Source organism: Anabrus simplex, chromosome 1 (assembly GCF_040414725.1).
Source record: "Anabrus simplex isolate iqAnaSimp1 chromosome 1, ASM4041472v1, whole genome shotgun sequence".
In the NCBI taxonomy this organism is placed as follows: domain Eukaryota; kingdom Metazoa; phylum Arthropoda; class Insecta; order Orthoptera; family Tettigoniidae; genus Anabrus; species Anabrus simplex.
The window spans coordinates 1,311,518,066-1,311,544,913 of record NC_090265.1 but is presented as its reverse complement, the minus strand read 5'-3'; the positions used below and the strand labels follow the sequence as shown (position 1 = coordinate 1,311,544,913).

General features: G+C 38.4%; 1 protein-coding gene across 1 annotated transcript in view; it reads left to right on the top strand.

The window, feature by feature from the left end:
- The window catches only part of LOC136858799 (lachesin-like), a 686,055-nt gene extending 659,572 nt beyond the window's left edge, over window positions 1-26,483 (top strand). Inside the window, exon 10 of the mRNA XM_067138618.2 lies at window positions 26,323-26,483. Within this exon, the coding sequence (XP_066994719.2) occupies window positions 26,323-26,483 (161 nt within the window). The remainder of the gene's footprint in view (window positions 1-26,322) is intronic.
- The last annotated feature ends 365 nt before the right edge of the window (window positions 26,484-26,848 follow it).

Sequence of the window (26,848 nt, the reverse complement as noted above, 5' to 3'; positions counted from 1 at the left end):
CACGTGGTCCCATTAAATTAATCCTTAAAATTCGTATTTACAAAATATACACAGTACTGGAGAAACAAATGTAATCCAAACGAAAGAGAATGAATCAAATGTAAACTACCCTAACTACTCCTACATTTAAATCAAACAAATACAATCAGATTCACGTACCTTCGGCAAATACAATATCAAAAAGGGAAAGAAAATAAAAGGAACAAAAATCTCAAAAATAACGTGACCGCTGCCCATTAAAAATTAATCAATAACTCGGAAATTTAATAACGCACAAACATCGCTATCAGAATGAACTTCCACTACAACTGAGTTGAATTTGGTGGCAATCCCAAAACATAAGACCTAAATGTCTGAAACCAATTCTCTCGAATTTAAAGAACAATGAATGGGGAATATGCGTCATCATGATTACAAATTAATTTTCAAAATTATACATTGCGAGCTTGCTCTGTTTCATGCCTCCGCTCGGACTCTTATTAGAATATCTCCGCGTGTTCTATCATCTCTGAAAATTATTCGCGTACTTAAACCTTCCGCCTATAATTGTCATATGTGCTGTCGCATATTTAACTCTACTATTCAAATCGATTATCATTCAATTCTCATATTTATCGCACTACTCTCAACGTAGCCTTTATTTGTCAACAAAGCCCCACTCATTTCCACACGGACTCAAATACTTTACTAATTCATCGTGTCGTTCTCATATTCATAAATACGACATTATACGAATTGGTCCTCAAGACTCTATGTTCCATCTCAAAATTATTACCATCAGGGCCATTACTGCATCTTTCTACTCGGTTTCTTCGATCTTTCATTTCATATTCACAAGCTGCCACGAATTTCAGAGCCGGCTTGCAAACATTCCTAACTCTAGTATTTAATATAATAAACAAGATTTTTGCCACACTCAACTGTTGAAAACTCGAAGCCATGTACTCACGCAGAATTAAAAATCGAGCATTTAACAACTTCCATTATCAAGACAAAGGAAGGAAAATCCAAAACCGGATGTCAAACTGTGATCACGTAAGAGAACAATAACACAGATACGCCGTAATTTCACATCAGCTGATTTTAAAATAACTCGGCAAACAATCACAGGAAAAAAATGTTACTATATACCTGTTATTATTATTATTACTATTATTATTATTATTATTATTATTATTATGCTAAGACTTGAAAATACATTATGCAAGAAAACCTACTGTAAGGTAAAATTCTAAATACGTCAATAACGTAAAACTCGTGTCCAAAATGACTTAAATAAGATTAACGAGATACTTAAGAGAACATGATTATTATTTAATGATTATTATGATATTACTGACACCCTGACATTTGCACCCCGAATCGTTAGATGTAATTGCCGTGGTCTCACTCCTACAAAAACTCAGCTCCCTTGGGTACGTGAATTTTATATATACAAGAATACATGATATCACTAACCTAAAATTGACCACGAATCATTCACGTCATCATCGATTACATATCACATAAATACAACATGCTCTTTACCTTAGGTGCCGGCAGGTGGGCTGGATCCTAGTCAGCCTCCGCTACATTGTTTTACTCCATCATGATCATCTTGCTGGGAATATCTGACACTTCGCACACACGGTTCGGACCCATTTTAATTATGTAGCACTCGTAAGATTTTGCCGAAGCACACGCACTCTTGAATTTCACACGTAAATATAATTTACACAGTATACACGGAGTTAGCACACATTGAGTTGGTGTTCATTGTCAGGAACAAATTGCCTAGCTTGTTGATGTCCTTGCCACAGGGTCTGCAAGGCTTGCCCATTCCGTTGTTTGAACAAGGGATTAAAAGTTATTCACCTCGCTCGGAAAGTAGAAAGTGTACACCCAGTCCTTCTTCCGTTACATTCCAATGCTAAGCAAGTCTCTCCCTCTAAAATAGCACGAGTAGTGCTTGGTCCAGCTGTCTCAAATGAAACAGTAATTTTTAGACAATGCGCAACTTTAATTGTAAGGTTTTTCTGATCAGTCACAGAGAGAAACTACATCAAAATAATATTGTCCTACAGACTGTAATGAGTTCTTCACTTAGTTACTAGTGTTTAAGTTACGTGAACTAGAAAACTGCTGTGAAACTAATGTTCTGGAAAGTCCCATAGTTCAGTCTGTGTTCTCCGTGCGGCTTACCACTTTAAGTGTTCATTTATAAAACGTTCTAGCAAATAAATGTCTTCAACCTTTAACTGTAGTAAGTGTGTCAACATTTTCTAAGACCTGATCTCCTAATATTACCAGAGTACTCCTAAATGTTCGTCACCTGATTAAACTCACAGATCACACTAAGCGATGACTAATATGAGTAGCAGGCTCACATACTATCACCCTGCGCTGCACTTGAAGACTTGACTGTAGGCTCGGAAATTGCAACTAAGACTGAGATATCGGCAAAGTGTCGCCACTAGTTTTGTAAATTCGGGAAGCTCCGCCTTCCGAATGATCCAGGTGGAGGGGTGTGGCGTAGTGATATGACACCTTGGATAAGTTTTCAACTGCCCGTAGATTTGATGTTCAGTAACTGTATTCTGATAATTCCAAAATTTGGTGTGATTCAATTGTTGCACTCCATTATCAGGAATGATCGTTGATTTATTTATAAATCGAAGCGCGTCATAGGGCCCATTTACCATCGCACCATGGCACTTTCCCGCCATGACAGTTATTGTCATGGGTGAAACCATTCTTCCACACAATGCTGATAACTTATTATTTACAGAACAGTTAATCACATATTCGCATAAATGATCCTCTAAATATTATTTCTAGAGTAGGACACGATATTTTGATACTTCTCTCGTCACTAAATCACGAAATACTGGATAAATATTCCCGCTGGACCAAGGCGGTTAAATTTTGGAATTTCTGATTGGCTAAGATCTTGCCGCGTGTTTTTGCTCCGGTGAAACCATTCTTCGTCAAGGGGTGACAGGTATTACCACTATCTTCTTCACACAATTGGGTGCGCCGCATTCCATTCTCCCGATTCCCGTGAGAAAACTCTGTAGAAAGTTTGGCACTTAGCGGTGTCATAAAGTTATAATTATTGGAGAAAGCTTTTAGCAAAACCTACTTCCGGTACGTGATTTTAACGAATTTCTGGAGATATATTTCCATTCTGTGAGGTCTCTGTGTAGAACTTTGTGAAAATGCTGGCTCTTCCTTGCCACTTGCAGTATTCACATGTATGATTTTTATTAATTTAATTATCGCATCCCTCAGGCTAATCGCCTTATAGGTGCAATATCGAGAGTAATAATTACAACAGTAGACGCCTTCCTGCAGGAATCACTACCGATTTGTAAAATATTAATTTTGATGGCAGACACAGCCCTTCTAAATCGCTACAGAACAATCTCAATGAATATCTATAGATCTACACACGAAGGCTGTGCATTTTAACGATATTGCAAACCTTCACATACATATTAACTGCTGCTAAACGATACGTAATATCGACAAATGGATTGTACCATAAGAAATCCAATTTAACGTCCTAATGGCTGGTCTTATGATATTTCCTTGTATTTTATCTATTACTTTTGGATACATATGTGACGCTACAAACATAGCATTTGGCTCACGCATGGCTAGCGCGTGGGCCGATGTTCTTTCGCATAAGTGGTTCAAATTATGAATTATACGTAAAAGTGCAAAACTTACCTACAATCGACAAATAGAGACAAATCTAACGTATACGTGATAGAGATAGGCCTATGACAAAAAGTCACAAGTTCAAAGTTGTAGATCACTCCAGACTGAACTGAGATTGTGCCATCCGTTTTCTGATACGACTTACCGTTTAGCCACTAAAAACCTCGAAACGAAGGTCTTCACCGTCATTAAAATTTCCTCAATATTGTGATATATTTCAAGGGTAAAACGTGAACAATTTAAGGATGTTAGAAGCTTTCCGTCGATTACTGGCTACGACATATAATTTTGCCAAATTTCAATATTCTAGCTCGTCTGGCAGATTATGCCCCGATCTCGATTCGGTGGGAGGGAGGGTAAGAATGAGGACTGCCATGAATCTAAAGCTAACAAATCAGCGGGTAGTCATTATTACACCTGAAACGGATAACTCTAAAAAAAATTAGCCAAAATAGTCAGTGTACAGACACGTGGTCGTTACGATTTTATTTATAAAGATAAGGCATCTACTGCACGTACAACACCTTTTCGGACATGTCCGCTTAACTTAGCCTGCAAAACCGACCGTTCATTATATCTCCCTTATTAATCCTCCTATCGAAAACAGCATCAAAGTTGATCGATTTCCAGTTAGGTTGGTTTTGTATATATTGTGGTAGAGTAAAATCACGGTTTCGGTTCCCAATAAGCCCCAAGCCAGTTCCGGGAATTTGACATGGTATGGATCTAAAAACCTACCTTTGGGCAGGTGGATGCTAAATACGTAGTTAGGTTGAAATATCTGCAGTAGTTATCAAGACATAAGAAAGAAGCTTTACACGCACCCGCTTTTGAGTAAGGTACGGTGGGACTTGTGGGACAAAGACATTGATTTCATTTAACAATGGTAGATTTCAATTAAATTTGGATGTGTGTATTTGTGGGAGTGCAAAATCGCATTTTCAGTTTCTTATGAACCCAAGTAAATTCACGTATTCAGAAATAATATTGGCCCTAAATCCGACCCAAGGACAGATGGATTCTAATTACCAAGTTTGGTAGGAATATGTCCAGTAGTTTTCACGTTATAAGAACTGGGACAAACAGAAACCAAAGGTAAAAAATATGTGGATGGTCATTATTACACCTGAAACGGATAACTGTACGAAAACTTCGTCAAAATAGTCAATGTACTGACACATGGAAGTTACTATTTTATTTATGTAGGCATAAGGACAATGTTTATTACCAGGCTAATAGATAAACGAAGATATGTCTGGGTAAAGAAATTCAATCTTTAGAACCGAGTGCTGAGGGTAAGTACTATGCCTCACTAACCTTTGGGAGAGGAGATGACTTTGTTCTCCAGTGCCTTAAATTATTAAAGCGCAAGAGGTGTTTGATGCGTATTCAATTTTGTCAGCCCATAAAGTCGTGAATCTGACAGAATTCACTTGATGTAGCAGTGGGTGTGTGTTATGTATACCAGTTACTGAATGATCGCGTCAGTCACTGGATCCCCAGGCTGAATCAAAGTAAGCGGATTTTTTTTGAAACTCGGCCTTACCCACTCTCCAACCTTCTAGGCCCAACCCCTTAGTGTTGAAGATGGTCTTCTAAGAAAGAATTTTACTGCCCAATACAGGGTGTTTGAAAAAGAACTCCCTAGTTTTGAATATAAATTTAATAGGGAAATTAATGAAAACTACCTCAGTGAGTACATACCATGAAAGAGATTTCCTTCAAGTTTTGTTTAATGTTAGTAGACTTCAACATGGGATCCATTTGTTGCCTGCACATGTACAGACGACGTTCCACTTCTCGCCACGTATTCACCAACATTTCTGGTGTAACTGTTCAAACGGCCGCGACGATACTTTCCCGTAAATGATTGATATCTCCGACATTTTCAGCGTGCACAACATCTTTTATGTGGCCCCAAAAGAAAAATTCGAGTGGGGTTGAGTATGGGCGTCGTGGTGGCCAAGGTATTGGGCCAGCCCTGCTTATTCACCTTCCTGGAAAGCGAGTGTCAAGAGCCGCACGCGCATGGTTACTGTAATGAGGTGGGGCACCATCTTGTTTGAAAAACACAAGCCCCTTTTCCGCCTCAATATCGTCCATTTGGGGAAAGATGTTCTCTGTCAACATGTCATATAGTAAATATCCCAGTTTTATTGTTTTTTCTACAAATATGAAAGGACCAATCACACGATCTTCCATCAAATCGCACCAGACATTAACTTTGAGAGAGTCACGTTGATGCTGAATAATTTATATAGATTATCTGCCCCCCCCCCCCCAAATCCTGCAGTAATGATGATTAACTGTTCCACTGGCATGAAATGTAGCCTCATCAGAAAAGAAAATATTTTTTTAATGTACATCATCAATTCTGTGTAGAAAGTCAACAGCAAACTCATACCTTTCGATTGTATCAGTAGGTTTTACTTCATGTAACAATTGCAATTTGTAGGGGCGCAACTTAAATCTTTTACGTACCTCATACACAGTACCTTTAGGCACTACTAATTGTAGACTACGTCTGACCAATGACTTCTTCGGGCTCCGAACACAGGAAACACGGATCTGTTCAACAACTTATTCAGAAATTCTCGGTCACCTGGTGATTTTGCTATTAAAACACTACCGGTTTCCTTGAAAGACTATAGCCAATGACGGATTGTTTTTGCTGTAGGTGGTTCACCACCATACTGACGCCTAAAATTATGTTGCGCTGTTATAACTGACTCAGTTTTTACAAGCCAAATAACACACTGCGATTTATGTTGCGGAGTACAGATTGCTACTGAGTTGGTTTGCACTGCACTGCACTGCACGCATGCCTGGACTGAACTGAGGGAACAGAGGAAACAAGCAGCACTGCCGCCGTCTCAAGGTCAAGCAGACCTGCCAACTGCAGGAGAGCCAAACTTGGAGAGTTGATGAATCACAAACCACAAACTACAATAGTTTAGTCACGTTGTACAGATTCTAGGACACATTAAATCTAGGGAGTCCTTTTTCAAACACCCCGTATATTTCCTCATCCACAGCGAGTTAAGTGTATCTTAGTATGTAAAACACTACGCGCATGTTTTCGTTCTGTGTAGGATTTTTCGTACATATGTCTACTGTATGACTTGACTAGAACAGAATTTATTTTCATTAAACAAGATATCGTCGCTGCCGGGACAAATCCTCCTATGTGAAATATTTTAGCTTAGATCCTTGGCCGGTAAGGTTCTGTTGTCTGAGGTGTAATATTGTGTGAATATTGTCAAGGCATTCTCGCTCTTTATAATGTACTAGAAAAAAAGAATCTCTCTCGGCTATATCTCCGGCTCAATGACCAAATGGTTAGCGAGCTGGCCTTTGGCCACAGGGGTGCCTGGTTCGATTCATGGCGGGGTCGGGTATTTTAAACATAATTGTTTAATTCCCTTGGCACGGGGACTGGGTGTCTGTATCGTCTTCATCACCATTTCATCCTCATCATGACGCGCAGGTCGGCTATGGGCGTCAAATCAAGAGACCTGCACCTGGCGAGCCGAAGTCCTCGGACACATCCCGGCACTAAAAGCCATAAACCATTTCATTTCATCGGCTAGATGGGAGCGGTATCTTACATGCACTCGGTTACGGCTCGTTGCACACGAATTTCTCACGTTGTACATGGGCTCTCTTACACTCAGCGTGTTATATTTTGGGCTCGTTCTACATTTCTTTACTAACTATTTCTACTCGTTTTTGTTTGTGATACGCGTGAACCTTCTTTGAATTAAATGTATTATTTCGGAAATTATCGCAGAATTCTGTATTATTTCAACATCTTTCGTGCACCTAGTGAAAGTTTTCACACGAATATTGTTACATATATCATTAAAGACTATCGGACTATCAGCATCATTACTCATGCAGCCAAGGTAATGGCCGAGGTGTTACTCAAACGGATATAGAAAGAAGAAAGCTGAGGGGAAAACGAATTTGTGTTTAGAAAAGGAAGTCACAGGGGACGCCAATGGATGTATGGGGAGCCTAATAGAAAGGGCACGAAACGTTAACTGAGAAATATATGTGTGCTCCGTGAACTGTGACAATACTTTCGATAGAGTGATCTAGAGCAATTTCTTAAACATACTGGAAGAGGAATAGACTGGAGGAACAGGCGCTGTATCAGGGAATTGTACAAAGAGCGGAAAACTGTAGTGAAAATCGCAGAGGAGTGAGGCAGGGTTGTTGTATGTCTCCAGCACTATTCAATTTATATACAGACTAGCTGATATACCCGTGCTTCGCTACGGAATTCTACAATGAACTCTATACAGAATTCTATGTTAGGTAGTGTACACGTTGTGAGCAAGATTGTATGAAATTGCATAGCTCTTAGCGTTATCATAGAAACGTGACGGGGAAGTCACCAAACGTCTTTTCTCATATGAAGACTGAGTTAGGGAATTTTCACTGTCACAATCAGGTTGGGGAGCTTTCATTATAATGGTAGACACTCACCCTCCACCTGCCTATTTACATCCTCAGAAAGTATGTCTTAGTGGTTTTCCCAATTTAAATGAAAATATATTACAATGACGTCAGTACGAATAGCGCGATTGAAAGCAATGCTTTCATATGGAATATTCGATCAAATGAAGAAACACACATTTTCTCACTTTTGACGAACAAGATTAAGCTGCCGAACTAACAGTCCAAAGTTCCAGAGCTAGTATGACCATGCCGCACACCGCCGTGAGCCATGAACGCTTTTCGTCCTTTCTCGGCGGGGAGGGGGTCGAATAGTGGCGACTGTAAGAGAAAAACTATGCGCTTTTACGATCTGTTTCCTAGGAGTACGCGATGAGTCAGAAAGTATCAATTCACTACATTGGCAGTGGAAAAATCTATCTTACTTTGAAGCAAATTTTTCCTCCAAGCCAGTGGAGAAACCCCCTCTTCACTGTTAATTTGAAATACAATGAACGTAGAATTTAATAAAAGTAAAGAGGAAAAAGCTTTTCTTAAGAAACGGTCTTTTTCAGGGTTGAATTTTGAATATCTGTGTTATCATAGCCGGTACGGTAAAAATGTATAACACATAAATGGTCGGAAATTTAATTGTATATATCTGTGGTGCTATAATTTGGAATAGCCCTACTTGTTATTCTAGACCAGGCTACACTACTACTACTACTACTACTACTACTACTACTACTACTACTCTACTAAGTGAGCCTCTGCCTTAAGTATGCCGACTGCTCATTCAAAACAGCGCGTCAGAGTTAGTGATCGAATAGCTGGAATACTATGATGAACCAGTGTGTTACGTACCAGCTGTATCAGAAAATGTATGAACCAGACGAATGGCATGCTAAAGAAGAAAGTTTTCTAACTCCCCGGCTATTACCCGCCAATATTCAGTCAGGCTATTATACTCGGTACGCAGCAGTAATCCCATCTATTGGAGTTGAGAGGCAGCACAAGAGACAAAGAACATCACAACAAACAAATGTCAATGTAATGTTATTGTTGATCAATGTTATGCGCCTTCGATACTGTAGGCCTTCACATTTAGTTTTCTTCCGACTCTGAAATACCACTCTCATCATAGTCGGTACGTTAAAACTGAATAAAACATAAATGATCTGAAATTGTTTTCTCTATAAATTTTGTTATGTAGTACTATTCGATAGGACTAATAACATAGGTACTGTACTTAAAAATTACATTTTAGGCGCCTTCCTCTAAACTACAATTTCATCCAGGGTGAATAAAATTGTTGATAGCTTATAGGGTAAAGTAAGGTAATTTGGTGATAATTTTCGTTTATAGCAACATAAAGGGGGAGAATACGTGATTTATTTCCTTTAAATTCCATGTATCATATAGAACAGAACATTGGCTAAATGTTTTGAGCATGAATGTATTCTTGCAATTACTTCACCTTGAACTCTTTATGATTTTATGCAACTCAATTGAGTTAGGTTATTTGGTGATACATATAGGTAATTTGGTGATAGTAGCAAGGTAATTTGGTGATAGTTATTCTAGAACACTTTTTACTTTCAGGAGTTGTATAACTACATTTCACAGGAGTTTTCGTCTCATGATGAGTCTTCACAACACACGTGACACATTCACATGATTATGTCATCAGTATCTTGTGATTGGCGATCTTCATGCATAGTATGTGTACAAAAGCTGCACTGAAGCCACTTTTCCAATGGTTTGCGTTTTGAATCATTATATTACGATTTTTTGCATATGACACATATTCAGTCATCATCTAACTTTACACCTGAAGGTCCAGGAATCAGTAGGTCAACATGAGCTCTGTTAGGTCATCATTCTTACTACTGTCGCTGCTCGGCAGGAGTGTGACACCTCTCGGAAGAGTCTCTTCTGTGTTTTGTGATCACGTCTTGGTTCTCTGGGAAGTTGAAGGAAGTGTTCAACATTGGAATTTGCGTCTGCGGGTTCATTTATTTCTGATAAAGATCTCTCAGTTATGAGAGATGAGGCAATAGCTGCAGATGACATCACGTTTTGGTTAAAATGCACTATTCCAGCCTTTCTAAATCCACCTGTTATGTTGGCATGGGAGAAATTTGAAATAAATGCAGCATTGAACAATGAATGGAAATTAAACTGGTTTTGTTTATCGCTGGGGTGATTTCGCATGTAATCCAAGTTTGGGTAAGATACCTTTTGCGATATATCTTTCTTCACTGTTTTGGAGCCATCATTTGAGAGACGATCACGGCCAACGTTTGAATGTTGAGGCTCGGTGCACTGTCATTTTACCTCCAGTCACTAATCTAGCCCCCTCCACAAAGTCTGCACTATTGTACTGCTTGTATACTTAAACGTTATCATCTCGTCGAGGCTTTCGTTTTATGTTTTTTTGTTTGTACTTTTTTGCATTTTACCGTAAGCTAGACGGTCTATTTTATGAAAATGATGATGAAATTTGTTAATCTACACTACCTACAACTGAAATATATATTAAATTCTCATTCCTTCAGGCATTTAATGAACCAATCTGGAAATAGAAAATAACATTATTGCGGGTTACCATCACCTGCGTAGAAACTGCTTAAATATTTCGGTATTTTCTTAAGGTTTGTCCCGAAAATTGTTACGGCATTAAACTTTTCTCTCAATGCAAAAAATAACTCACTTTCTTAGGAACAGTTCGACACCAATACTAACTAAAACGAACGGTTTATTGCCACAGTCTCTTTCACTTGAATAGCACACTGCATTTAATAAGTCTGCACTTGCCAAATCACTACAGCTGAGTGTTACAAAATCTCATACCTCAGTAAGTGAAAGAATCGAAGGATTATACCTGAGCGCGGGACAAAGGTAAAACCCAGGACACCCAGCTGACAACAGACGAGCACAAAAACAGAACAGATTTTGTGGTGGCATTCGTTTAAAACATTATCACCAAATTGCCTGTATCACCAAATAACCTTACTTCACCCTACTGTGGTTTCTTATTCCCTGACTCTATATACCGATTTTCATCAAATTCTGTTAACCCATTTTTCGTGGCTCGGCGTTGATATGGTCTTAGCAACAAAAATTCAACTTCATGGATATCTGTGTTATCGTAGCCGGTTCGGCAAAAATGTATAACACATAAATGGTCGGAAATTTAATTCTATATATCTTTGGTGATGTAGTATTTATCGATACGACCACTAATAATATAAATATTTCAGAATTACATTTTAGGCCTTGCACTAAACTACCATTTCACTCAGCGTGAAATACATCATTGATAGCCTAGATTGTAGTGGCTTATTATTCGACTTCGCGTACCTATTTTCATTGAGATACAACCACTAATAATGTAAATATTTGAGAATTAAGTTTTAGGCTTTCCCCTAAACTACCATTTCACTCAGCGTGAAAAAAATTATTTATTGCCTGGATTATAGCGACTTATTCCCCGACTTTGTGTACCAATTTTTATTAAGATAGGACCACTAATAACATAAACATGTGAAAATTAAATTTTAGGCCTTCCCCTAAACTACCATTTCAATCCGCGTGAATAAAATTATTTATGGCCTAGATTGTAGCGACTTATTCCTCGACTTCGCATACCGATTTTCATTCATTTCTCTTTATCCGTTTTCTTGTGATGCGTGTACAGACAGACAGACAGACAGACAGACAGAGACAGACAGACAGACAGACAGACAGACAGACAGACAGACAGACAGACAGACAGACAGACAGACAGACAGACAGACAGACAGACATTATGGAAAAGTAAAAAAGTACACTTCCTTGTTACTGTAGACATGATCGATACAGAAATACCATCATTTTCAAATTCTGAGCAATGTACAGACAAAACTCTTATTTTATATATAGGTGTGCTGCGGGTCAGTGTATCTCCGAAAATATTATCACACAGGAGGTTTTATCCCGGCAACGACGATACATTGTAACATAAAAATGTGCAGCAATTAATTCAAAATATCGTCGCTCGACCGGTAAAAGGTTGTATCCCACAATACTCTTCCTATCTAGTGTGTAAAGGAAATTGAACCTTAAATGCATTATACTGTAGGAGTGCATAAGTACGTGATGAAAACAACATCCCTACTATACAGTATGGTAAGGTCCATTTTCCTTTACACACCAGCATAGGATATTGTTCACAATGAAAATTGTTCTGATGGACTACAACTCCATATGTGGCCGGGAGGCGTGGCCAGCCTGAAGGAAAGTAAAGCGTAGAAAGTGCATCGGGACATACGAGGTTTTAGAAGTAAACCGACGATATACTCCACTATTTTATGCTATACCTACAAATAATGTATCTCCATATATTTACACATCCTTACTTACTTATGTGGAGGTTCGCCAATTTTTCTTCAAATTGCTGTATACTGTAAATGCTGTTTACCAACAGCCATCCGTTTAGAGTCTTTTGAAAGGCTATTACCGACATATCTCTTAAGTCCAATGGGAGCTTGTTAAAGATTATCATTCGTAAGTAATTATGGTCTATTTGCATTTTCTTTAATCTAACATGAGGTGTGTCTATATCATTTCTTCTTTTATTATGTTGATGTACCTCCTTCCTTGATGGGAAATTAATCAGATTTACGATCTCCATTATGCGCTGGTAAGTATATATTTAGGAAACAGTAATTATTCACAGAGTACTATTGTGAAATAGCCCTTTCTTAAGCTTCTTTAAGCAGACGTATTTCGGCAAAAACAGAGCATTCAAGAGTCAGCTTGGCAACAACCTGCAATTAGAATCTAAGTTACGCGCCGTTAATACTCTTCAGAGGTATGGAGAGACAAATCTTCCACTAGAACACATTGGATGCCTGCTAGTGATTCAATGGCCGTGATGACGCCATAATCATGGACAAGACTTACCTAATGTACGATGGTGAATATGGGAGGAATGTAAGGAATCGAAAATAGTGATAGTACACAACAGACAGCGCATATTAGGTGACGGCGAGATGGAAGGGAAGTCCAGTATCTCTCCATTCCATTACACCAAGTCTCTAATATAAATCACACATTCTATTATTATATTCATTTATTTATTTATTTATTTATTTATTTATTTATTTATTTATTTATTTATTTATTTATTTATTTATTTATTTATTTATTTTGCACACTTTTGTGGTTTTGATATTCAAGCAATTGTACAGATTTTAGGAAATCAAAGCACAATAAACCTTAATTTACAATAACTGTTTAACGTAGAATTCGAACTCATAAATTTCCGTGCAGTTCCAGTCGTGGCAATGACCGCCGTCTTCTGCATGGTCTTGTAGATGTTGGTGTTGACATCCAACTTCTTCAGTCCTTCCAGTAAAGTTTTTGGTATAAGAGCTGTACTCAAAAGTATGTTTGGTACAATTATCACCTCTTTCCTGGGCCGATGACCTCGATGTTAGGCCCCTTTAAACTACAAGCAAGCATCACCTCTTCCCAATGCCATAATCTTTGAATATGTTCTCCCAGTGGTGTGCATTTGTTGATTTTCTCAGTATACTTTTCATGGATGTTCCCGGTGTTATTATTTCTTTCTTTCTTTCCTTCTTTCTTTCTTTCTTTCTCCCTTTATTAATCTGCTTACCCTCCAGGGTTGGTTTTCCCTCGGACTCAGCGAGGGATCCCTCTACCGCCTTAAGGTCAGTGTCCTGGAGCGTGAGACTTTGGGCCTGGGGAATACAACTGAGTAGGATGAGAAGTACCTCAGCCAGGCAGCCTCACCTGCTATGTTGAACAGGGGCCTTGAGGGAGGGATGGAAAATTTGGAATGAATAGACAAGGAAGAGAGAACGAAGCGGCCGTGGTCTTAAGTTATATACCATCGCAGCATTTGCCTCCAGGAGAAGATGGAAACCTCCGAAAACAATTTCGAGGATGGCTGAGGTGGGAATCGAAACCACCTCTACTGAGTTGACCTTCCGAGGCTGAATGGACCCTGTTCCAGCCCTCGTACCACTTTTCAAACTTCGTGGTAGAGCCGGAAATCGAACCCGGTCCTCCGAGTGTGGCAGCTAATCATGCTAACTACTACACCAGAGAGGCGGACGTTATTATTATTATTATTATTATTATTATTATTATTATTATTATTGATTAAGCTAACGTACTGTACCTGCTGTACAGTACTTTATTGAATGGCTTCCGAGCACCGCTGCGCACTGTCAACTTCGATGTATCTCATTGTTCGCCATCGGCAAGAGTGCTTCGAAATGGGAGAAGACACTCTGTTATCAGTTAACTTTGAACTTATTTTTTTCCTGTTATAGGGCTGGATAATATCTTGTACCTAATCAGCATGTATGGATCATAACCCTAATGGAGCAAAAGGCAGACTCTACTCGAGTTGTGACGTAAATGATAAAGCCAGGCAGCTCGACCACGTTGTGCTGAACCAGCTCCCACACTTGTTGACTTGCGGGGCACGTAGTCCGGCCGCGCCTCTATAACCAGGCAGGCCCTGCCCAAATTGCGAGACGATTTCTAGAAGCAATGGTGTAACGATTACCGAGCACCTCTCCATAATAGCGATGTGTATCGCACTACCGAGCTTATTAAAGTGCAGCCCGTGGTTACAAAGTACGAATCTTATCACAGTACTTGCAGTCACCCTGGTTAAGTGTATAAAGGACAGAACGTGTCGACAGGTAGAATTAGTTTCTTCCTTTATTTTTGTTCTGTCTCTTCCTCTGTAACGTTTAGTCATCTATATAAATAAAGTTGTAGGGGGTCCGCTGTCTGTAATTTCTTTACTTTTGCCAATTCTCCAGATATTTATCCATTTTAGGTCACCTCAAGACCGAATCGGTGGTTTTTAGTTTTCGTGTCTGTTTGTTTGTCTGTTTGTCTGTCTGTTCCACCATCACGTCGAAACGGCTCGATAGATCTCAACTAAACTTCATATTTAGAGTATACTCATCCTGGGGAAGGTTTCGATTATTTTAAAACATTTGAATAGACGGGGGTTATAGGAAAACCAGAACGGTTTTCCTGCATTTTCTTTTATACTATTGCTTTTCTGTAAACTCCGTCGACCGTACGTGAAACGTCTCTTCATTATAAACAACTTTCGTTATGTTCATAATTTACCTTGCTCTTCACATGACGGAGAAATTTACTATTTTCTGCGGGTATCATGCTCTGCATTGAGTGACCAACAGACCGACAACGAACCTACAGGTTACCATGGCAACGTCTCTGACTGCTTGTCAGCAGGGAAGTAACGTATTACCATTTTCCTCATCATGCCTTTAAATTTGTGGTTGCTCCTTGGGTAGAAGACAAGAGGGGCGTCAATCGGCCTATCAGCGGGATATTGGCGGAATATCGTTGGAGGTTATAAACGCCCTCGAATATATTAATTAATAACACCATTAGTCATCTTCTTATCTGTTTACCTAAGAACCATTGCCCCTAAATTTCTCCTCTGTTACCGCTTTATTTTCTATTAATTTCAATTTTTTAACTGCATTATTTTCTTCTTTCATTACTCCGTATGTACGCGAGTGCTAGAATCCACTGGATATATTTCCACCAAGCTTCATATTTAGAATCCACCTGTCCTTGGGTAGGTTTTAGGTTAAATACTGTTTCTAAATCCCTGATCTGACTGGGGATTTATGCGAAACCGAAACAGTGATTTTGCACTCCCACAAAATATATACAACCAAACTTAATGGAAATCTACCTGCCTTGATGAAAATTAATTTCTAAAACTTTTTTTTCCCATGTGCATGATTTCGGTACGAGGATTAATAAGGGAGATATCATTAACGGACCGTTTTTCGGTACAAGTCCCATCGGACCTAATGTAACTCAAGAGCGGGTGCGCGTATTTCTTAAAACTTGAAAACTACTGAAGATATCCCAACCAAAATTTATATTTAGTATCCACCTGTCCAAAGGTATGGTTTAAAGGTCAATAACATTTCATGTTCCCGGAATGGACTGGCGGTTTATTGGGAACAGAAACGGTGATTTTACTCTTCCACAATATATACAGTACAAGGCCAACCTGACTGGAAATCGACCAAACGTGATGGAATTCCATTTCTAAAACGTTTTTCATGTGCATTTTTTTCTCAGGAGGATTAGTAAGGGAGATATCATGAATGGTTAGTTTTACAGGTTAAGTCCAGCGGGCATAGCCCAAAAGGTGTTGTACGTGGAGCAGATTCCTTATCTATCTATATAAATAAAATCGTAACGACTGTGTGCCTTTTACATTGACTATTTTGGCGAAATTTTCGTACAGCTTTCTGTTTAAGGGGTAATAATGACCATCTGCATATTTTTTGGTTTAGTTTCCTGAAAGTCCTAATTTTTAACCCCCCTCGTCCAAAATCCAGATTGCGGCATAATCTGCCAGAAGAAAAAGAATGATATATGACAAAATTATACGTTTTGTCCTGTATCGGACAGAAAACTTCCAAGATCTTTAAATTTTCACTTTTTATCCTCGAAGAATATCGAAATATGGAGGCAATTTTAATTATGGTGCAGACCTTCGGGAAGTCCTATCACATAACAGATTGTACAATCTCCGTTCAATTTGGTCTTATGACTTTTTGTCGTATCTGAATCACTTTTACGTTTGATTTTTTCTCTATTAATCGATGTTAAGTAAATTTAGACTTTTCACATGCATTATTCATACTTTCAATCACTTATAGGAAATATAGAATCATCAAACTCTTCCCGAAACTTAGGCCACCCTGTAGCCATATGTGAGCCAAATGCTATGTATGTAGTTGTCACATAATTATCCGAAAAGTAATGCAATGTGAGATAATCTTAAAAATCGATGGCCTAGAATGAAAACCTCGTATCTCACAAAGTTCTTCCTATCCGTTATTTCCCTTAAGACTGGTCACGCCTCCCAGCCACACATGAATATGCAGTCCATCAGAACAATGTTCGCTGTGTTCTTTTTTCTATGCCGACGTGTGAAGGAAAATGAACCTTACCGTACCACACTACAGGAAAGTATGTTTGCGTGACGTATTTACTAACTCCTAGAAATGATTTTTATAAGGTTCATTTTCCTTTACGCGTCAGCATAGGAAAATAAACCCAACGAACATTGTTCTGATAGACTGCATATCCAAATGTGGCTGGGAGGTGTGACCAGTGTTAAGGGAAATAATGGATAGGAATAACTTTTTGAGATACGAGGTATTCAATCTAGGCCATCGAAATACTTTACCCTGTTCAACGTTTCTAACTCAGTCTGACCCAAGGATAGATGAGATATCATAGGGCCAGCTATTTAGGCCACTAAATCCGGCGTCTTATTGTATAATCCTTTGTCGATATGACGTACGTTTAGCAGCAGTTGATCTGTAAATGAAGGTCTGCAATATTGTAAACACGCATATACTTTCGTATGTCGATCTATATATCGTCGGCTTACTTCTAAAACTTCGTATGTCCCGATGCATTTCCTACGCATTATTTTCATTGTGAACAATTTCCTATGCTGATGTGTAAAGAAAAATGGACCTTACCATACTGTATAGTAGCCTAGGGATGTTGTCTTCATCACGTATTTATGCACTCCTACAGTATAATGCATTTAAGGTTCAATTTCCTTTACACACCAGGACAGGAAAATGAACGCAACGAAAATCGTTGTGATGGGCTCCATATCAATATGTGGCTCGGAGGCGTGACGAGTCTTAAGGAAAATAATGGGTAGAAAACGCATTGCGAGATACGAGGTTTTAGAAGCAAGCCGTCGATATGCTGTCCATCAGAACAATGTCCGTTAAGTTCATTTTCCTATGCGGAAATCTAAAGGAAAATCAAGCATTTATAGAGTATACTGTAGGAGTGCGTATATAAGTCTTGCAAACATACATTCGTACAGTACGGTACGGTATACTTTATTGAAAAAAGAAATATAATGAAATGGTTTTCTTCTAAAACATGTATTTGTAAACCCAACGTTGAGGCAGATATTTTAGTTTCTGCCCCTTCCATACTACGAACCGTCTAAACAAGTCGTGTTTTTTAAATCGTCCCTCGACCGGTAAAAGGTTGTAATCCACAAAGCTCTTCCTATCAATTATTCTCCTTAAGACTGGCCACGCCTCCCAGACACGTATGGATATGCAGTCCATCAGAACAAATTTTGTTGTGTTCATTTTCCTTGCCCATGTGTAAAGGAAAATGAACCTTACAGTACCGTACTGTAGAAATGTACGTACCGGGCGAGTTGGCCGTGCGCGTAGAGGCGCGCGGCTGTGAGCTTGCATCCGGGAGATAGTAGGTTCGAATCCCACTATCGGCAGCCCTGAAGATGGTTTTCCGTGGTTTCCCATTTTCACACCAGGCAAATGCTGGGGCTGTACCTTAATTAAGGCCACGGCCGCTTCCTTCCAACTCCTAGGCCTTTCCTTTCCCATCGTCGCCATAAGACCTATCTGTGTCGGTGCGACGTAAAGCCCCTAGAAAAAAAAAAAGAAATGTACGTTTGCATTACGTATTTACGCACTCCTAGTGTACAATGCATGTAAGGTTCATTTTCGTTTAATCGTCGACAAAGGAAAACGAACACAATGGACATTCTTCTGATGGACTGCGTATCCATATGTGGCTGAGAGGCGTGGCCAGTCTTAAGGAGAATAATGAATAGGAAGAGTATTGTGGAATACAACCTTTTACCGGTCGAGCGACGAAATTATATACACCTAAAGGGTATACCTGTGTCGGCAGATACCAAATATAAAAGTTTATCGAAATCCTTCTAGTAGTTTTCCCGTTACAATCGTATAAACTGACAGATACACTCAGACGCAGACCAATAAAACGTAATAATTTTTCCAGTTATCCGACTTAAAGAGTCTGACACGTGTGAAAAGGGTTAAGTGTAGAGATAATCCTAAATAAACATATAAACATTGAATTTTCTTCATTTCATATATTTTATCAGCGGAAATTGTTTTTCGTGTCCTTTTGGGGTTCAATCCTAGAAAATTTTGCAATAACGCCAGCAGCTAATCGTGCCCCCAAGGGTTACTGAAAGCCTAGGATTAATTATAATGAATATATAAACATACTTATTGGATAATCTAAATTTAAAGCACCGCATTTTATGAACTAAACCCAACATCTTTAGATGTTTCCAATTAACTATTTAAAAATCGTTTTAGTAATTATTTAGATACATTCTAAGATTAAACTAAATGCTCTTGAAATTGCTTGCTTGTATAATTGACAGATATATTATTATTTCTCGGATTGTTTCTTAGAAAATTTCGTTGACTTCCGTACTTCTTTCGATGATAGTTTCGTAATTGTTAAAATGGAGGTTGACTTTGTTTCTGGTTCAGTTGTTAATTTCTTCTCGTGAATTTATTAGGAGTAAACCATGACGCCAAATTTTCCTTTCCCCTAGGCAATAACGTTTTTGATGAAGCCCAGAATCTCTCGTCACCTTCCTTCACTTGCCTCGCACAAAGAAACTTCGCTCCCATTTTGAGCCTTCGGAGAGCTGAAGACAATAAATACTGTCGAATGTTTCCAAGATCTGAAATGGTAATTACGTTCCTAAACTTTTCCTCCTAAGACATCTTTGGAAACAGGCTTCCAGGAACGGAGGATTGAGAGAGTTAGTCTTCCGGTGTAAGTTTCAAGAACTAGTGAAAAGGCTAACTAACGCGCGTTTCATCCTTTACTAAAACTCCAAGGGAGTTGTAACGAATATCACAAATTCATAGAGTGGATTTTATTGGCAGTGGAATTCTACACTTCTCATTATAATGTGGACTAATTTCTCAGTTATAACATTCTAAATTCACGCTCATTTCAAAAATTTGTTTCTAAATATCTTCGTCGTTAATTACTTTCTAGGGAAGTCGAGTTTATAAATGTTATGTATTATTAAGTCGTTGGAATTCGAACTGGAGGCACTCAGTTTCAAATAATAATAATAATAATAATAATAATAATAATTAGAGGACCCGTGCTCCTCCGTATCATTCGTTCTAAATAGCTCAGATAACCCGTAATAATATGCCTGCCGTAGTCATTATTTTTGCCTGCCATTTCAATGGTTTTATGAACATTTAATGAGAAGTGCGTTATGGTATACTGCAGTTCGTTCTCAGTATTCATCCATTCTGATGTCATCATGTCGTCTGTTTGGTTAAAATGTATCCATACATTCGCTTTTTTATCCTGCATTTCTTGATGTAAAGTTTTGTATTGTGTCGTAGAAGGCAATGGTATTTTTAATCGCAGTTCTTCTGCATAGAACAGCTGTCTTTTGAGCTCATAATTTAGTCTCGAAGGAACGCTTCCTTCCAAGCAGATAATTTTTTTAAGATACATGGCCTTCACTCTTCCTAGTGTAGTTATGCTGTCCTTCGATAGGTGTTCCCAGATAATGTGTGATGATGGGGTCTGTTTGTACGCAGACGTTCTTCTCTTAGTAGCATGTAAGTTGTCAGGAACGCCCTGTAATATATTGAATACATTTGGAAGCTGGGAAACGTTAGAGGATCAAAAAATATCTAGCAGGGAATTGTATTCTTCCGAGATCACAGGAAGTGTATATTCTCTGGCTTGACAGCCATTTGTACATTATCTTAAAACAAAAATCACCACCGCCACCTTCTGCCTCAGGTAGTGTGTTTGAACGCCCAGAGAGTTTATCCTCCCGAATTTCAAGCTTCCAGGTCTTGCCGACAGGTAAATGGCTACTGGGAAAGCCACTAGTGACCCACCCGTAGATATTAGGTGCTCTGGGGAGTTTTCAAGCGTTGTGTCATCATGCATCTCATCAAAGAGTTTTGTACTGTTTAGCTGAAGTACTAGGCACATAGTGAACCATTTAGCTACCCATGGACAAGTTTATTATCAAGATCAATGAGTAGGGCTTGTATAGTTTAGGACTAACTTAAAATACAGTAAATTATGTACATATAGATGCATTCAATCTTGAAATATGTACTGAAAACATGAAAAATTTTGGGAAATATGCAACACTGTACCAACAGCATTCCTGTCCTTATTTTCCTGTAGATGACTTGAAAGTAAAAAAAAATCTAGTTAAACCCTTAATTGGTTAATTTCGCTGGCACGGGGGCTGGCTGTATGTGTCGTCTTCATCATCATTTCATCCTTATCACGACGCGCAGGTCGCCTACGGGTGTCAAATCGAAAGACCTGCATCTGGCGAGCCCAACTTGTCCTCGGACACTTCCGGCACTAAAAGTCATACGCCATTTCATTTCATCTACTGTAGTTAAACATTGCGGACCACAGTATTATTTTAATTTTATGAACTGTTAGTTTTTCAAATTGTGATTTTTGTAACAACAAGGAACAAAGACGTGTTTCACATTGTCCAATATGAAACTTCTCCTATTATAGTGTAAGTTTCATCAAGAGCGGAAGTCCTCACGGTTTTAGTTACTGTGTTGATGGAGTGATATTACCTTATGAGGAACACTGTGAGTATCTAGGTGTTAATATAAGAAATGACCTTCGTTGCAGTAATAATATTAACAAAGTTGTTAAGGAAGGTTACAGACCTCTCCGCATGGTTATACGAGTATTTATGGGTTAAGGATGTAAAGGAGAGAGCATATGATTTTCTGGTAAGACGCCAATTTGAGTAGGGTTCCAGTGTATTGGACCCACGATAGGACTACCCGATACTGAAACTAGAAAAGACCCAAAGGAAAGCAGTACGAATTATTGTGGGTGAATCCCAACAAAGAAAAAGCCTGGAAGCCTTGGGAGTAAGGAGACGAGATGCACGACTATGTGGTATGTTTCGAGTTGTCATTGGAGAGATGTCGTGGAATGACATTAGTAGACGAATAAGCTTGAGCGGAGCTTTTAAACGTAGGAAGGATCATAATATGAAGATAAATTGGAATTCAACAGGACAAGTCGGTGCAAATATACATTTATAGGACCAGGAAAAGGGATTGGAATAAATTATCAAGGGAAATGTTCGATGAATTTTCAAGTTCTTTGAAAACGTTTAAGGAAAATCTAGGTAAACAATTGATAGCGAATCTGCCACCTGGTTGACAACCGTAATGCAGATAATCGATTATTGATTGATTGATCAAACATGTCTGCATGCAATGACAATACTAAGGATGAAAATAACATATATCAGAATATTACTGAAAGTGTTAGTAGCTTAGAAACCTGCTAAGTAGCCTACAGAATGTATTGCAGGATAGGGTAAGCCTTCGCCTGCAATTACTGGACTCATCATTTAATGACTTGATTTTACGATTACTCAAAATTGGCTGAACTTAAAGAGTTCATGATTCACCCACAGGTAATTCCGTAGAAAATCAAACAAAAATGAAGCAAATCGGTCCAGTAGAACGGGCGGACCTATTTTCTAAATCTGTTCTTAGTAAACTCTTTTAATATATAGAACTCAAATGCGGGAGGTAGTGGGTTCAAACCCCATTGTCGGCAGCCTTGAAGATGGTTTTCCGTGCTTTCCCACTTTCACCCCAGGCAAATGCTGTATCTTAATTAAGGCCACGGCTGATTCCTTCCCATTGCAAGCCCTTCCCTATCCCATCGTCGCCATAAAACCTTCTGTGCCGGTGCGGCGTGGTGCATATTGAAAATAATCCGTCAAGGCATAAAAGTCAATGGGGTGAATATCTATTAGAGGATTTACTAATATACGACATTCCTTGTACTTTATTTTTTACAATTTCATCTACGTCGCACAGACACAGATACGTCTTACGGCAACAATGGCTAGAAGTGGAAAGGATGTGACCGTGGCCTTAATGAAGCTAAAGTACAGCACTTTCCTCGTATGAAAAGAGGAAATCACGATAAACCAACTTCATGGCTGCTGACAGTGGGGTTCTAACCTACTATATCCCGGATGCAAGCTGACAGCTATATGACCCAAAGGACGCTGGTACATGCCCGGTGCATTCCTTGTACAATAACCTTGTGGCAATATTGCAACTTAAAAATATCGCCCTCTTTATATTGCAACATTTAACTGGCCATGGCTAAAAACTGGCCGAGGTAAATAAAGACCTTCACGTCCCTTGAGGTTTAATGATTGTAATACAAAATGCCGAGCGATTTGGAAATTGATGCCTCGTGAAGGAGTAATGGAAGTGTTTTATCGGGTATTAAGTTAATTAGAGGTATTAGAGCTCTCCGCCCAACTATATCTCCACTTATTACGTCCAAATCTAAACAATTTTCGTACATACTGTACTTCTTAAAATTAGGCCCTTATCTTGTTTCATTCAGAAGCCTTTGGGAAACGTTCAGATTTGTAAGGAGCATAAATATGACTAGAATTTTTATCATACGAATATGTGGAGGCAAACCATTAATACCAAAGAATTCAAGAATTGTATAATATGTTGAAGTAGTTAGCTTTCGTCCTTAGTATTAATCTGTTGACGCTAATGTATGGTTTTGAACTACCTGGTATAAGCCCAATGGTCTTCAGATTAATTTAATTATGAATGGCAAATTTCTGGAAAATGATATCATCTTTCGCTGAAGTGAAGGTTTTGATATAAATTTCAATCATTATATTATCATGTGGTAAAATTCTGGCTGGTAGTTCAATAACATTTGTTCCGTCACAACTACCGAGATGTAGTCCCCCTTACCGATTTCTTGCAAACTATCAGTGAATTCCATTTTTTGGTGGTTTTGTCCGCATAATTTTATATAAGTTGTGTTTTTGAAGAAAGGACCAAGAGGAGACTGTTTATTACAATTATAAGTAAATAGTTGTTTCGCGATATTCTTGTGGTGGAGCCTTTGTGAAATCTCCCACAAGACCTATGATTTAATTTATACCTTTTAGAGGACGATTCACACACATTAATGAATGACAATTTTTTGTTATGTTAGAACACGTCAATGATTCCATTAATAATTTGAACTTGTTCCGGGTTTGTTACGAGTACCATGGTGGGCAAATAAAACTTGAAAATTAGCACATTAGTATGACAGTGAGGATCGACACACTTCGCTAACTACCGGATTGGAAGAGGCTCACAGCCTCAGTTTTATACTCCTTTGTTGTGCTTTTCATTTCATCGCATTCAGAATCACTGGATGCTTCGTCTGCTGGAGGCAAAAATCATCATCTGATTCATATTTTTTTAATTCTTCCAGGATTTTCATCTTCACGCAAACGTTGACGAGACATCTCTCCAAAAAGCTCTCGAGAGAAGCAAACAAGTACCACATCATGCAAACAACAATGAATTGTTGCTTTTATTACATCTAATGCCATTGTTGACTGAATAAATGCGGTGTTGCGACGTATTTCACAATCACATATGCCAACGGTGAAACTTAAATCACTTACAAAGACGTGGATCAAAATAACCCGTGTTGGGCGTTTTGGGTAAACTGCTATTTGTTTCGAAAAGTTCAGTATTTATAAATCTAGGATTATGTAATTATAAAATATTCGTAAAGTGAGTAAAAGTCAAGAAACGATGTTCCCGTAATTGAACTTCAAAATTTTGAAAATAAACTCAACTTCAGCTCGGTCAAATTGACCTACGCTGGGCGTTCTAGTGTTATATGATGTGACATGAATGACCGGATACATGAAGTAGGAAAGGATAGGGTGAAACCGGCTCATAGCCTACTCCTGTCGAACAACACCAAAGGATCTGCTCTAGGCTTCACTTCTCCATCCAACGGACGAAACACCTTCAACAACGCCATATGCTTGCACTCCATATCAGCACTCTGCAGTAGTTTAGAATTGAATGCAAGCTTTTTGGGCGCAATTTAGTGATTAGAAACTACATAGCCCAGCTCTCCTACCCTACCGGCCAACATTCTGAAAGTGAAAACGTTTTCAACCAACGGGACTCTAACAGCCACCGGACGAGCTTATAATAATAATAATAATAATAATAATAATAATAATAATAATAATAATAATAATAATAATAATAATATTGCAGACCCTGCTCAGATTCCAACGCTACCTAGCAGCGATATTCGGATCCTAACTAATTCGTTCCTAATGCTGGGTAATTTGGCAGATGGATACTCAGAATTTTGACTCCCACTCAAAGATTAGCTGGACTTCAACTGAACTTACCGTCTTTGAGTCCTGAGTAGTACACTGAGAGAGATTGACGAGTGGCCATAATAGTGCGTAAGCACAATAAATGAATCTATGATTAGAGGAAGACTGATGATTTATGGAAAAATTCTACATCGTACATTTGTATTTACAACTTACGTGACAAAGGTGAAGCATGTTTGAACATTTATATGTGTGTATTTCGGGATTAAATTCCTAAAATTGACAATTTTTCCGGTATTGATCATCCATCCAACATAATATTTAAATATAATTCTCCTTTTTTCTACATTTCCTCTTAGTCTGTTATTTACTTTGAATATTTATATGATAATTACTTTTAGAATTTCATTTATTCGATAAATCTATTTTTAGTTGCCAGCATCTTCACTTTCGGAGACTGGGTACCCGGGTTCGAATGTCAAACAAAGCGAGGGAATTTTACAGTAAAAGGTAGATTATCTATGTTCGAGAATGAGTTTTTCTGTTGTCTCCAACAATCCCGCTACTCTCACACTATATACAACACCAATTTCATCCACACTAAGACACTGTTTCCTCTAGACGACAGATGTCAAACATCTCTCTGTAGAGTTTGTTTTACATGCGCTGAATCTTATTAGCAATATCCAAGCAAAATATTATTATTATTATTATTATTAATAATAATAATAATAATAATAATAATAATAATAATAATAATAATAATAATAATAATTTAATATAACATATTATATTATATTATATTATATTATATTATATTATATTATATTATATTATATTATATTATATTATATTATATTATCATCAGGAAAGAATGTTCATGCTAAATGGAGCATGATTTCTTAAACTTGTCCCTGAATTTTATGCTCCGGGAACTCAATAAACAACAGCAGTATCCTTCTGTAATCACATGTAAAATATTTGTCTTGGATAATCAGAGACAATATGAGTTATTTCTATAAAATTAATTTTGTCGTTTAACATATTCACTAATCTCCCTTCGTTGTTTTTGCTTCCAGAATACGACGACGAGTACACACTGGCGTCGTTTGCCCCACCACCTCGCCACCCTCCAGGAGGTCGCAGTGCCGCCGCCACCCGCAATGCCACCACTCAAGAAGCAGCGTCCTGGCTTTTGACGTTGGCGCTGTGCTGGGCCCTTCTGTACAGTGGCAGCTGATCACCGTATGTCGTGTTATTTCTCACCAGTCAGTGAGGCTGTGCACCCCAGCATCTTCTGTGGCAACACGTTGTTTAACTTCCCGATCGACTAGGAACTTCTCTGATTTACGGGCTTCAGTTTCATTATAGCAACTTGAGAGCTTACGTGCTTGGAGCAGCTTAGTATTTGTTAACCTATGAGCTATGTATTGTTTTAAAACTTGAAAATTATCTCTTTAAGCATATACACAGATCACTACGGTATACAATTTTAACAGTATTTGGTTTGATTTACGTTTATCTAGCATAATCACTCTCAATTTGTTAATTGATTAGCTACTGTCTTATGCATTCATGTTTGATTGAATTCAGATTTAGGTCTCT